At 38.1% G+C, this 15827-nt stretch overlaps 1 protein-coding gene across 2 annotated transcripts in view; it reads left to right on the top strand.

Moving 5' to 3' along the window:
- Window positions 1-10479, top strand: part of GDAP2 (ganglioside induced differentiation associated protein 2) — a 70827-nt gene extending 60348 nt beyond the window's left edge. For both annotated transcript variants that reach the window (XM_036071053.2, XM_078072556.1), the window contains one exon: window positions 2167-10479. In XM_036071053.2, the coding sequence (XP_035926946.1) occupies window positions 2167-2214 (48 nt within the window). In that variant the 3' untranslated portion in view covers window positions 2215-10479. The remainder of the gene's footprint in view (window positions 1-2166) is intronic.
- Window positions 10480-15827: the final 5348 nt, after the last annotated feature.

Here is a 15827-nt window from a genome sequence, read left to right on the forward strand (position 1 = left end):
CTCTCTACCATTTCTTTAACTTCAGCAATAATTTTTGTCTTCCTTTATGTGAAGAGCAAAGTATTTAATGTGTTCTAATGGCTAATAAAATTTCATGCTTGGCTTTAGAACAGAGAGGATTTGTAATTGAAGAAGCTGGATCATAGATACAAAGATTATTGAATATATTGGGGGGGGGAAGAACATCAGTTTGTGTTTATTGTAGATTGCCGGAGTAGAAAATGGCCTTACTGTTACTCTTTTGAAGTATACATCTCTCTTCTTAATAATTAAAAAAAATGGATAGCAGGAAATGAAAGACACTAAAAGACATTTTGTGGTCAAAAATTTCGAATGACAATTCAAAACTAGTGTCTGGATTTATAATTTATTTTCTGGGGTATAATATACAAGTTGGATTGCATTGGTTAGAAAACCCAAATGGCTGGCTTTTAAGCCAGCACATTTTCTATATACTTAAGGGCCTATAAAGCCGACTTTCATTAAGTATCAACACCACACTCAAACTTTTTGTTTGTGTGCTTGTTTTAGGTTTTTCTTATATTTTTCTTATATTTTGTAGGTCAAGTGATGTGATTAATCAAAATTTAATAAAATAACCTATAATCTCGAGGCACCTGGGTGGCTCAGTCGGTTAAGCCTCCGCCTTGGGCTTAGTTCGTGATCTCAGGGTCCTAGAATCCAGCCGTGTGTTGGCCTCTCTGCTCAGGGAAGAGCCTGCTTCTCCCTCCCCCTTTGCCCCTCCCCCCCCTTGTGCACTCACGTGCACTCTCTCAAATAAAATAAAATCTCTAAAAAAAAAAAGCAAACCTATACATCTAACTCTTGGGTGATTGGATCATCTCTCTGTGCCTGTACTAGAGCTTTCTAAAATTGAGATATTAGGCCGTCTGTATATAAAGGCCAAAGAGAGAAATAAAAACAGGGAAGAAACAAAAGAAGGTGTCAGGAGATGATATGGGAAGGGCCGGCAGAGGGCAGGTCACTGGATACGTAGAGCCTTACATGTTACTTGCAGCACTTTGGCTTTGTGGTCTGTGGGGAATATTCCGCAAGGGAGACCTACCATTATATTTCTGTTTAGAATGATGGCAAAAGAAACAGCGTAGAAAGTGACTAGAGAGGTTAACAGTCTAGGCAGGTAGACAAGTAAGAGGCTATCAGAAAGTCGGAGGAGAAATGAGACTAGAGCTAGGGCAGCAGTAGTGATAATGGCAATGACTTGAAGATCTTAGATTTAGAAGTAGACGTTTTAGGAAAAAAAATCCACAGCATTTGGTGACTGAGTAAACCATTAGGGGAGATGAAAGAGGAAGGATGCCTAAGGTGACTACCAAAGTTTCTGCTGTAGGAGACTTGGTGGATGGTATTGCTGCCACCCCAGAGAGGCAGTTTGGAGGATGAGCATTGGGGGTAAGGGTGTTGAGGGGGTGGGAGAGAAGAGACAGGTGGTATGTTCAGTTTGTGACACACTAGGATTGAGGTGGAGATCCAGTAGGTGGTTGGATATTATCTTGTAAGGAAATATTTGCCTTTGCTAGGAAAATGAAAAATATAATCAGAGAAAAGGAAATGAGTATGGAATTGGTTAATTTATTGTCCTGTTCAGTTGTGCCTTGCAATAGTAGGTATGACAGGGCATGATGTGTCATTGTTGGCTGGTTTCAGTGGGCTATTTTCTGGGTCTTGTGTGACTTAGAACAGTGACATAAGTTTTATGGGAATGAAAGGAACCTTTGAAGGTAATTAGAAGATAATTTTTATCTCTCTATATCAAAATGTTACGGAGACCATTTCAGAAAGGCTGCTAGTGAGCATTCTTACAGATACAAAATATAGTCAAAGAAGAGAGTATACAAATTTGCCTGGCAACAGTTCTTCAAAGTTCTAAGATTGTTTCCAGAAATAGAGAAAATAGATTGCTTGGCCGTCTTTTGCACAGTATGAGACTAATATAAAAAGCTTTATTTCATAGCATTAAGAATTAGATTTGCCCTTCATACTTTATCACAATTTAATGTAGATTAGGAAAACCTAAAAAAATATGGTAGTAGAATGGAATACACGATACATACACAATATCATTGACTATAAATCCTTTTCTTTCACATTCCTATTTAAATTGGTTTTATTACTTAATGTTCTTGTCTTTTTTTTCTTCCACAGGAAAATGGGCCTTACTATACATCTTATCCCCCATCACCAGATTTGTGACCTGCCATCTTTTAGTGCTACTGGTTTCCAAGGACATCACTTTCTCCACGAATCGCTACCTGTTGAAGTGAAATTCATTTTTGCTGTTCAGATCCAGAGAGCCTTTTGTCCCCACCTCTCTGGTATTTTTTTATTGACTGTATATTTTCTGGCACATAAGCAATCTGACAATAGTAGGCCATTCTGAACTGCACACTTATTTTAAATTTGTATATTTGTATCAAATGAAAATGTTCATTTTTAGAGGGTTGTTAATAGAAATTGGGGAGCAACTTTTGAGTATCTTCAGTTTCCTGAAAGGACACTGGATTTTCCATTAGACAAGCCGCCAATATTGTTCACGCCATCTCTTTAACATTGTCTGCTTCCTTTGTGTACTTAAGTGTTTCTCAAAATATATAGAACCAATGTATGCTGACCATAAGCATTGTTTGCTTCAGATCCTGGCATTACATTTTATACAGATAATTCAGTTATGGTAAAATAGAATTGTCTGGGATCAAGGATGTGGAAATGTATCTGATCAAAACATTGAAATCATTAGCAAAATATAGGTCTTAGAATCTTACTGCACCAGTGAAGATTAAGATTTTGGATTATATGATTTGTTAAGATTGTCACTGTTCTGGTGTCAACAGTGGGGGAAAACAAGAAGACTGTATCTTCCACCTTTTTCCTGTAATCATGGGTGATTTGGTGTCCTTTTTCTAAAAGGCTGCACTCATTAGTACTCTTACGTGAAAGGCATCTCTTAGACTCCATCAGTGAGCCTTTAGAGAGGGTGCTGTCTCCCCAGAGTTGTGATTTTGTTGGGCTTTATAGCTACTCCCTCTAAGGACATTTCCTCACAGTGTCTCTTGAGTTGCCTATGTCAAAACGGAGGAAGTGCGTTGCAGTGAACAGAATTCCAGACTGCTGTTGCCACTCAGTATTTGTGCCTTAGCTCGCTTATGAATAAAAATTAGGATTATGATACCGACCTCACAGAGGTATCATAAGGCTAACATTTAGAAAGGGCTTGTGATGTCTTTGGATGCAGAATGCTAGGGGAGTTTGTGTAGGTGTCGCTTCAGTTAGTTTTTAAATGATAATAAATGTACTTGGGGGTACTACCAAGCACTCCTCTTGTCCTTGGCACCTTTTGAGTGACTTTTCTTGTCTTACGACAAGAGCTGTTACTAAAAAATCCCAACCCTGAAGACCTCCTTCCTACTTTGTCCAGAATTTCTTCTAGCCTCCTCCTCCCCCAGTGCTACACTTTAACAAGAGGCATCTGTTAGCCATTTTAAACATTTCTTCTTGAATTGAGGTCAAACCAGTATCATTTCCATCTGGGTGTCTTCATATTCCTTTTGATTCCTACACCCACCCGCCCCCCCATCTCCCTCACTCCATCATGTACATTGGCAGTTCAGAGAAGAAAAAGTAGAACTCTTCTGTTCTGTGTTCAGGATCAGTGCTTCCAAAGGTCCTATTCCTCTGTGCCCAAATTAATTCTTCAGTGGATAAAGGAAACATAATTCTTTTATGACAGAGAAATCCCCCTATAGTTGTATTAGCCCCATCCTCTATTTTCCCCTACAAACAAGAAGGGGCTTTACATTCCTTCAATAAGTGCTCATATCTTTTTGCATGAAATGGACACATTTGCTTTGTGTCAGAAATCAAAGCCACTTGCTCCTTGTATATGCTTATTGGGTAAGGGTTTCCTGTTACGTTCCCTAGGTCATCAGATCCAGACAGCCAGTCAGATGTCTACAGTAAGCTTCCTCTCAAACAGCACTACTTTCAATCCCTTAAGCCTTGAACTTTAAAAATCTGAAAAATTAGCTTCATCTTCTCCAGTCTGTTGTTAGATCATATTTGAGGTATCTTTGCACTAGGAGCAGTTATAAAAATACGCCAGCTTTTCTTTTTTGAAAGTGGACTTGGCTATCTCAAATTGGCATTTGGCCTGAATCATTTCCTCTATAGATAATAGAGGCTGCAAGCTACTTTGCCATTTGAAAGAAAGGAAATTGATGTGTAGAATTTCTTATAGGCAGTAATTTTGAAAGAATGTCCCTTCATATGAGTATATTAATGTCTAGTAACACAAGCAGGATTCTATATATAGTGAGATTCTCATTCAGTTGATGTCCTAGGGTATTAAGGTAGTATGGAACTGTATACATACCAACCACATTTCATAATTTAATGGTGACTAAAAATAAGGGCTGCACTTCTCAGTGAAACTAAATTTGGTATGGGACCAAGTTCATGCTTTCATAGCTGTCTTAAGTGTTAGGTAATGAAGTTGTTTCAATGTATTAAATCCTACCGAAGGAACATAGTGACCTTGATAGTGAAATGATTATGTAGTGTTCTATATATCTGCCTTTGTCAAAGGTTGGGTTGCCTGGAGAACACATGCCATTTTCAGAGACACATTAGAGGATAAAAGGATGACTGGGTGGAGATGAGTACTAGCATCTGATGTTAATTCAAAGCACCACCAAATCCTTAATTAAATTAAACTTTGGTCATGCCAAATGCTAGTTGAGGAAGAAAACGTACAAAATATTAAGTGAATTCATTAATTCATGCAAGGCATAATAGGATTTTCTTAAACAAGTACATTTCTTCAGCATATATTTGGTTCTTCTTAACTCATCTATATCCAAGTTTCTTAATATAAGCGAAAAAAACCTCTTGGAAGAAACTGTCTTTATTAGACTCTCTTAAGGCTTAGAGACCAAGTGGTTTAAGATTTTCTTTTCCTTAATATACATCTTATTTCATTGGCTAGTACTCTATTATGTTTATTTTTTCAAAGAGATTCAATTAGTTTTAGACTAAAGAACAGGATTTTTAGAGTATTTTTGATAGGAAAAATGGGTATAGATTTTTTATCAAATATCTGAAATCTGGAAGGATTAAAATATCTTGCATTTCTAGAGAGGGATACGTATAACCACTCTAGTAGAAAAACATGGCTTGCCTATTTCTTCCTGTTTTCTGTTTGCTGAGATATCATTCAGTGAATTCAAACTGTAGGTAATGGTTTCTTTTCTTTGCAATTGCTAATAGGAAAGTGATAAAATGTAGTTTCAGTATAAGCTAAAAATCACTCTTTGTGTTTCCCTTGATTGTGTATGTATATATAGAGTTTATATTGATTAATATATGACTAGAAATTATTAGAATTTGAAGTACTAGAAAGAGAAGGATTATTATGGTTCTAAGAACAGTGGATTGTTTGTATTAAGGACCCAAAAGACTGCAAAATAGCATATACACCTCTAAAATTGGAGTTGACCAGTGAGTTTCAAATTGTTGTTCTCTTACTAAGTTAAAATCATCAGTCAACATGCAGTAGAGTGTTTTACCTATACTGGCACTTATAATATACTTCATGGTATATGATTGACTCTTGGGAGGACTCTACCTTTGACTAGGTCATATCAGAAGCGCAGAGAATATAAGAATTGCCTAGTAGGCCAAACCATATATACATATGCGTATATGTGTGTATACACGCGCATGGTAATCTACTTTGCATTACATTCTTCGAATGTGGTTTCTGTGGCCCATATGTAGAGAACACAGAGCAATAAATAACATAGTTGAAGCTTGGATTCTATCAAAAAAGCCCTTAAGCAGATGACATCAAGGTCATTTTATATATTAGTGGCTCTCTTGGATACTAGCTGTTAATTTTGTTTTCTTTGCTTCCAGGAATGGTATCTAATCTTTTTAAGTGAAGTAAGTAATCTTTTTAAGTAGATGTATAGGGCCACTGAGTTGAAGGAGAAAAACATAGATATTCTCTAGGTGAATTACACTAACAAAATCGTAACTACTGAATGTGACCTAATATTTTTGTTGAACGGTTAAAATTAATACATTTTGTATACACAGTCATACTTTTTTTTTTTTTTTTGCAATGTGTTTTGCTAGTGTAAGCACACAGTCATTATAAACTGAGCCAGCACTTTGTCAGACCAGTTCTGGTGGGCCGAAATATTTAATTATGAGCTTAACATACATAAATGATTTTAATTGCTATTGGGCACAGGAGACTTAAAAATGTTTTATTGACATCTTAAAATTTGTTTCTTCAGAATTCAGAATGCTTTTATGAATACTTTGCATTTAAAAATTTTAGTCTTTCTGAATTAGAAGTTAAATTCCATTTATTTTATTTTTTTTTAAAGATTTTATTCATTTGATAGAGACACAGCGAGAGAGGGAACACAAGCAGGGGGAGTGGGAGAGGGAGAAGCAGGCTTCCCACCGAGCAGGGAGCCCAATGCGGGGCTCCATCGGACCCCGGGATCATGACCTGAGCCGAAGGCAGATGCTCAACGACTGAGCCACCCAGGCGCCCCAAGTTAAATTCCATTTAAAGAGGATCCCACTCTGTGCAAATAGAGCCTGTGAAGAACCAGTAGTAAAATGGTAATGTTTGTATTGAACCCCAGGGTAGGACAGTCTGTTCTGGTCATTTACACCTGGCTTTTCTCTAATCACTGAGATTAACCTCTGTAGTGGTACAAAATGCAGTAAATTTTACTGTCAGCCTTCTCTGTGGGGACCTAGACTAGTGCTTCTCAAACTTTAATGTGCATATATTAAATCAGCTGGCAGTATTATTAAAATGCAGATTCTGATATAGTAGCTCTGGAGTGGAGCCTGGGATTCTAGTTTCTAACAGTTTGGGTGATTATCGATACTCCTGATACCCCAAGACCACAAGTAAAAGAGCCCAGACTATAATCATGTTCCATATTTTCCCTTGCGAGGAGACGCAACTGTCGTAATCCCTTCGGTGGGCCAGTAACTCATATTCATTATCTCACTTAATCCTACAAATCCTGTGACTTAGATGGTGATAGAGAAGTTAAGTGACCTGCTGACTCCCACGCACACAAGCAGTACAGTATTGAGCCATGTTTCTCAAACTTGAATAATGCACATCCCCTTTTAATAAGGAAAGGCTCTCTCATTATTTATTGTTACCTAAGTATATATAAACATAAAGCTACATGTAATGCTTTATGCTTATAGCTCTTGCACAAGTATAAAACCCAAAGAAGTTTATAGGTAGATACGAGCAAAACTATAAAACCAATAAAATTTAAATTTTTTTTATTTTTAAAGATTTTATTTATTTATTTGAGAGAGAGAATGAGATATAGAGAGAGAGAGCATGAGAGGGGGAGGGTCAGAGGGAGAAGCAGACTCCCTGCTGAGCAGGGAGCCCGATGCGGAACTCGATCCCGGGACTCCAGGATCATGACCCGAGCCGAAGGCAGTCGCCTAACCAACTGAGCCACCCAGGCGCCCTAAAACCAATAAAATTTAAAATAACATTAGTGAAATATGATGGATGATGATGTTTCACCAAAACAAAACTATCACTTGTAACATGATAACGGTACGGAGTGCTGTCTCACAGGTTCTGTTGAGTTCTGCATACACCTGGACGGTGCTGTGTGTGCCACATGGTGACTCAGGTCTCCCACTGCATTTCTCAGTTCAGACTCTTTACTGTCATTTGTTTAGTACACAGTGATGTTATTTGGTCTTCATCTGTCTTGACTGAATCATTTCCCTATGAAGTCAGTCTCTGTTCTCCATAAGCCTCCCACAACTAAAGCAGAACCCGGCTCTACCGTGCAAGTAAACACAATTGCAAACCTAGGCACTGAAATGTCCTGGAAAAATTTGGTTTTAAGGCAGTTATATTAATAGATTACTAATCAGAACATGAATATTAACTTCTTAAATTTTTCATCAGCATGAAAAATGTCTAATTCTCATAGAAAACTGATGGATCCCCCACCAAACACACTCACACCCTCAGATTCCCTCCACCTTCCCACACACACGAGACTTTTTCATGACGGTTAGTTAGCTGTGGCTGTAGCTGTGCTTTGGCTCCTGACGCACCTGGGTTCAGACCTTGGGCATGTTTCTCAGCCTTTTCTGAACCTCAGGGTTTTCATGTGTTAAATAGGGATAATCTCATTGAATACAAGAGAAATAAATGCAATAATACTCATAAAGCATGCATAGTAAGTGTTTATAAAAGGCAGCTACCATTGCTTTGATTAGAAATACTACTAACATTTAAGGACTTACTATGTGCCTTCAACTTTGCTATAAGCACTTTATATATGTTATTTTATATATTGAGTGATAGAATTAGGATTCAAATCCAAGTCTGACTTCAAAGCTTACACTCTTACAAAAATAATATAAAACATCAATATAAGTTGCTTATTTAAAAAGTTATTTAATATTAAATTGTATTTTCTCAAAAATTCTTATTATAAAATTAATGATGTTTCTCTTTAGGGGAAATGGCTAAGGTTTTTTTAAACAGTTGTGTAATATGCTAAGAAATCAACACAAGATCAAGATAAATATAATCTTTTTTTTAAAGGCTGTCATGCTAGGTTGTGATCCAGTAAAAGGATATTAGGATCATTAGGCTCAACTTGTGCATTACTGTTCTCTTGCACATTTATCATCTGTAACTAATGATAACATGAGATTCTTCCTGAATCTCGAATTTAATAGCTTTTTTGCAGAAAAAAGATTTTCCCCCCACCACTATTATATTCCTTGATAGTTCTGAGAAATAGTCTGCAAACATCTTAATTTTCACCTGTGAAACCTATTTTTAAAAATTGTTTTGTCCTTTAAAATAGTTTTGAGTAACTCTTTTCTCTATTCTTAGTTTTCTAAAATAAGTTTTGGAGTTCTGGAAAATGAACAAGCATACTTGTAAGCTGGGTTTTTTTACTCTTTTGCGTTTTTTTCTAATTGGATGCTGGGAGAAAATACCAGGAGAGAGCTATAAGAGGAACTCATTTATTAACAGAGATAGTATGTATGAAATTCAAATTATTTCCCTACTTACTAAAACATATACTTGCACAAATTATTAAGGTAGTGAAGATACATGAAATGTGAGGCTGTCACGGAATTTTGTAAGGTTTGTTTTTAAAAATATTTTTCTTTTATGACATCCTTTATAGAAGCATAATAATAATCTGTGTTATGGAAATTATTGTGTTTCTGATCCAGCATCTTTAACCCATCTGTAAGATCTTTAAGTTCAGTGAATGCATGGCTCTCCATACATGTGTGTTATCAAGATAGAAGATATGCCCTGTGTGATACCTCATTGCCTCATCCTGCAGCACAGCGTAAGAAAATTGTTCTGCCTTCACATTACAGATAAGGCCTAGTTCTACCTGATTTTCTCCATCTTAGCAGTCTTGTTACTTGATTTGGGTTGTGAGCCCTACTTCTCTTATTAAATACAAATAAGACCAGTTTATTATAACTTTGGATGGAATGGCCTCCCATCTTTTGCTTCTTTAAAATCCAGATTTATTTTGTATAAGGAGGTATCCTAAGCATTTGACTATTTCATCATGTCTTCTAGTTTAGATACATCTGACATTTTTATTTTGAAATGCTTATTGTAAATTCTAACATTGATTTTTTTTTAAACATTGTTTGTAGGTGGGTTGTTATCTAGAATTTCATTTCTAATAGTAAAGTAGGTGTTAAAACTTATTATAAGGGGGGATATTGGTTCCCAAACAGATGAAAAAGTAGAAGCCCAGGCAGGTTAAGGCAGGTTGGACTCCTAGCCAGATCGTGTAGACTATAGTTAGTTTCAGGATGACCTTTTGCCATCTATAGCTAGAGCTCTTTGGTTTAACTGTGTTTGCACAGCTGCTTGGCGTTGACATTCCTTGTGTCCTCTAAAGAAGTTTTCTTTTTTTAATTTATTATTTATCATTTTTTTTTTTATCTAAGTTGCATTTGCTCAGCCAAGTTCCAGGGAGGACCAGAGTTCAAGAGTTAGCAGCAGAGGTTATCAATCAACTTAAAGTTTGGTAAGTGAAGCCCAGACATGCTGCACAGTTGTTTTCTTTGTAGAGCACTTAGTACAAGACCAGAACTATGAGTTGCTAACATTTCCTTGTTGAATCCATCCTGTTGCTATGGAAAATGCTGTCCTAGAAAATTCAATTTGGAGCCTCACATAACTCCCATGAAAATTACACAGGAAGTGAGAAGAAGGCAAGAGCGCCATTTTTTTTTTAGTTCACAGTAGTGGAATGCATTGCACAGGGTAAGACCACTCTGCATCTAGGATTTTTCATTTGTTTTATTTTTATGTTTATAATTTATTGTGACATGTACCAAAATCAAATTGTAATATAATACCATCCTATATTATATTTTTTGGATATAAAAGCTCTCATGACTATGCCTATTTCTATTCTACTTTTGTGGAGTATATCCTTTTTTGGTATGTTCATCTTTTAATTTTCTCTTTATTTTTTTTAGCAGCTTTGTTTGAAAAGTAACTCACATATCATAAAATTCACCCATTTAAAAGTGCATAGTTCAGTGGTTTTTAGTTTGCTCGGCGTTGTACAACTAGCACCACTATTTACTTTCACAACATTTTCAACACCCCAGATGGAAGCCCCATACCCGTTATCAGTCATTCCCCCTTCCCACTGTCCTCCACCCTCCCTACTGTGTTGTTTGGGCTTTATTGCAGTATGTCCTCCTTCTAAGACACATCTCCAAGTTGCACTTATTAGGAGAACAGTGTATCAATAAATATTTGTTGAATGAATTGATACCCACATAAGTCACTAGCCATGGGTAGCAACCGAGGAGTAATTGGAAGGGCCATGGAATAGATGTCAAAAGACTAGATTCAAATCCTGACTGATGCTTACTTACTAGCAGTGTTGTTCTGGGAATGGAGTCACTTAGCGCTTCGAAGCCTCAGTTCTCATATCTATAAAATGTTGCTAGCCAGATCTGCTTCATCGGATGGTTGTGAGAATCACCTGAGAAAATACGACCACACTTGGCACAGTACCTGGCCCACACTAAGAAAGGAATTGCCATTTGTCCCTGGGTGACAGAGAAACGCCTGGGTTGGTGACCAGGCGAAATACCTGCGGCCACATTTCTCTAATGTCTAATCTGGCAGCAAGCGTGTCCCCTGGTCACCAACCTCAGGGTTCAAAGTAGTGGCGTAGTCCTTTCCTATGGCTCAATATTCCCAGTTTCGTTCCTCACAAAAGAGAATTCTGGAGTATAACTTACAACTGCTTATTCTCTCTTAACTTCCCAACTGCTGCCTCCCCTGTTTCCTGTCCAGCATGATAGCTGCTTCCTCTCCACGTGCTGATGTTGATTCTCATGTAGGGCCCACACTTTGTACAGAAGCGAACACTGTCCATCAGCTGTAAAGAACTGGCCCCTCATCCCAACTTCAGCAGCCTTTATTGCTCCTTTCCTTCACCGTGGGTCAGAAACCCTCTCCAGGAAAAAAAGCTGCCTAATTTAGGCAACTGGCAGCCTCGGACTGCTTGCTGGGCCTTTCAGGGACAAGGGAACGTATTTAACGATCTCTCATAGCTACCACCTTCCCCTGCTTCCAGAGTTGCCTTAGCAGATTTGCTACCCACTCATCTTACAAATAATAATGAAATAGTAGGAGCTATCGTTTACAGGACACCAGGCATTGTAAATACATTATCTCTAATTCTTACAGTAAACTTGCAAGCTAGGTATTTTCCCCATTTTACGGAAGAGAAAGAAGAATCTTGGAGAAGTAAAGAAACTAGCCACAAGGTAATTTTAGGGAATAGGTTTTGGAAAGGCAGAGAAGATTGGGTAAATCTACCTGTACAGAGTTTCTTACTTACTTACATTATATGGCTTTAGTCTGGTATATAGAAGCATAGGCTTCGATTCAGATCCCAGCTCAGCCGTTTACTAGCTATGTGACCTGGACATGTTTCCCAACCTCTTTGAATTTCAGCTCTCTCATATGTAAAGAGCACTTACCTCTTAGAATTATTGTGAGGACCCAATGACTTCATACTTCTGAAAGTCTCAAAAATACTAGCTTTTGTCTTATTTAAATATTCTAATTGCTGTGATCAAAGTGTCTCACTTTCTAGACTTATCAGATACACTTGGCTCTTTAAATTATGTCACATCCCCAATTCAGAAGTTGTATGATGTATTTGGTATGTCTTCCCTTCAAGAGAAAATGACATTTTAAAGCAGGGTTGGCAAACTTTTTTGGTAAAGGGCCAGATCATAAATATTTTAGGCTTTTCAGGCCATACGGTTTCTGTCACAGCCATTCAGCTCTGCTGCTGTAGCATGAAAACAGCCGCAGACAGTACTTGAGCAAAGGGGCGTGCCTGTGTTCCAATAAGACTTTATTTATGGAGACTGGAATTTAAAGTTCAAATGATTTTTCAAGTATAACAACACACTATTTCCCTTTGTTTTCAACCGTTTAATATAAAAAGCTACACTTAGCTTGAGGGCCATATAAAAACAGGCAGTGGGCCATAGTTTGCCAACCCCTGTCTTAAATAAATAATTCAGTGGTTCTTTAAAGCTGATGAATCCAGCAGAGGCCTAATTAAGGAAAGGAATGTGGAGGAAGAAAATCAAGAGCCAGCCTATCAACTAGCTAGCCCAGATCGTAGCCATGTTAATCACTCCCTTGCCTAACATGATGCATGTAACCCCTTTACACTTAACCTTTTTATCTATAAAAATGAAGTGGTGATAGCTGTCTGACGACCTATACCTACTTCCTCCTGGTGACGGGAGTTTAAATATTATTTATTGAATTTATGCCTTTGTGCTAGATAGTTGAATCATTTTTATTCTTACCCTCTTATTCCTACTCTACAGATGAAGAAATGGAGGCTCAGAGAGGCAAATTACCTGCTCATACAATACCAGTATCTAAACCCTGGTATCTGATTCCCATAAACCCTCCCAGCCCTCTCAATAGAATACAGACTCCTTAAGGACAGGGACCTCACTGGACTCATTCTGTGCTGTATCCCCAGTGCCTAGGCTAGTAACTGGTATATAAGGGGCAGTGCATAAATGTTTGTGGAATGAATGAATGAGTGAATGAATGAATGAATTTTTCCATTATGCCAGTAGTTCTTAATCTTTTCATAGGTCAGGGACACCTCTGAGAAACAATTTAAAGGTCTGGATCATCTCTCCAGATAAATCTCAAATTAAGACACCTTATGTTAAGTATTTGGCAAACTATTGAAAGAAGATGCTATTCACATACTCTGAACAGTATAACTCTTCTCATAAGCATGGAAACAGGATTTGGAGATGTCTTATTTCTTTCTTTTTCCTTAAATCATGATATTAAGGACACTAAACAAGACCTAAAATGTTTTCTTCTCTATAGGCACTCATAGCTCCCAGACATACTTCTTAAAACTCTTGATTCCCTTACAAGTCACTTTCTCAAAAATTATTACTTAAAAATGACTTTTATTGGACCCAAGTGCTTCAACATGAAAAGTGAGAAGCCACAGCCTATTAAGACTAACATGCAATTTTTTGTCTTCAGAAATACAGTTGCGAGGGAAATATCCATTTTTCCACTGCCTAGAGGCCAACCAGATCTGAAGCTCGTATGTTACTTGGGATGGGCCATCTGCTGCTTCTACTTCTTATTTACTTAGGACCTTACATTCCATACCATGGTCTCCCGTTAAGACGAGAGAGAGAGTTATTATGAGAGCGACATTAAATTCAGATGTTACTAATTTTTATATTCCCCTCTAAAGCATCTGTTGTTTACATACCCTCATCCTTTACATCAGGACCTTGAGATCATGACTCACTCACTTCAGGTGAACAGTAAGATTAAGGGTATTTCGTTTTCACAAAATGCTGTAAAAACAAAGTCTGTTGCTTATGGAGACTTAAAAAAACATTCAGGTACTGCATTCACTTGCTACTCCCTTTGCACTGTCTTTACTGCATCTCCCCCCCGCCGCCAAAGAAGTTCCATTCTAAAACATGAGTATTCTCTCATGTTTCTGGGACAAGGCACTCCATTCGCACTTTGGCCATGTTGTGCCATTTAAGTTTTCCCATGGCACTTATTCCCAGGGCTGTTATTCAACCGCACCAATTGTTAAAGGTACTGAAATGCTTCCATATGAGATGGGAAACAGCTGCTATCCTGAGCCTTCCAAATGCCCTTTACTATCCCCACCCTTCCCCCAGTTTCCCTGGTTCTCCACACAATCTAAAGGGTCAATACCACCTGCCCTTCCAGAACCCTGCTCCAAGCCTACGGCCAGCACCTCTTCTGATTGGTCCATGCCAGTTTAAATACCACATTGTTGACGTATTCATATATGTATGTATGAATAACTAGGGACATGGACCTTTCTGTTTCATTCATTACAGTATTCTCAATGTCTCCTTGAACAGCTCCTGACATGCACAGAATTTTAAATAATTGCTAAAAGAAAAAATATAGAGTGTGTTTATGCTTATGTGTCAAAGAAGTAAGAGCTGAAGCAAGAGAACCACTTGATCAGTCAGGATTGGGGAACTACTTGATAAGTCATATGGGCAGGAAAGACATAGGAGTTAAGAGGATCCCTATATAATAACTTCTTTATGGACAGCCAAATAATCTTTGGTTAGCAGTCTTGCTTCACAACATTAACTCTTAATAATTTGCTTTTTCCAGGAAGGTTGAATATAAGCGAGGATTGGGTTTCAGGTCCCAAATTGCCTCATTAAGGACCAAATATGAGACCTGGAGGTAGAAACTAATCTTACACTAAGCCAACAAGGTGTGGAAGCCTGTGGGAAGGCTCTGAGGTGATGAGGTAATCTTGCTGAGGAGTTTTGTGCAGTCTTCTGTGATGGAAGAGACGGAGTCACCCACAGAACAAGCCTGAAGGCCTAAGTGGCCAGAGCTGTTCCTGTTTCCTGACAGCTGCCTTCCCCACACACACACACAGTGGGCACTGGTGGATGCTTACTACCTACCCACTGAGCTAGGCTCAGGCAAAGCTCCACTACGCAAACCTGGGCACCGTTGTCAGAATGCCTCTCTTGTCAGGCTAGGAGACAGACACACGCATTTCACATCACCTCAGCAGAGTCCAAAAAATTCAGTGTGGTGCATTATAAAGAATTCCCTAACACTTCCTACCTTTCCTTAATAGCTTACTTGTGAATGTCCCTGAACTTCTGAAGCTATTCCAAGCCTATGCCATCTGTTACTTTTTATTTTTACTCTGTGAGGTATACTCTTCCATTTGTTCCAAATTTGTCTTTTTTCAGTGTTCAAGGGATACCTGCTAAACCCTAGCATTTTATAATTTGGTGATTATTTAGTACCACACTCCTCTCCTTAATGTCTCCTGTCTTTATGTAATCATTCCCAGATGAAAGTAGTTCTTCAATAGGCCCTACGTGCTTGGGGGGACTGCCAGGCACCCGGATGCTAACTGTAAACTGCCTCTTGGGTCCATTACTCTTCCCCATCACACCAAAGAGGTTCTGTGTTTTATTCCTCATGTCAGCAAAATAATTGAGGTGGAACAAGGTGCCTTCTCGTTTCAGCTCTCATGCTGTAAACAAGTTCTCCGTTTCTGGTTCATTTGGTGCCATGTGTTTTGCATTTTTGTTCTTTGTTGATTCCTCTGTTTAAAATGGCTCCCGGTGTAGCGCTAAAGTGCTATCTAGTATTCCCAAAAGCAAGAAGG

This window comes from Halichoerus grypus, chromosome 5 (assembly GCF_964656455.1).
Source record: "Halichoerus grypus chromosome 5, mHalGry1.hap1.1, whole genome shotgun sequence".
NCBI lineage: Eukaryota > Metazoa > Chordata > Mammalia > Carnivora > Phocidae > Halichoerus > Halichoerus grypus.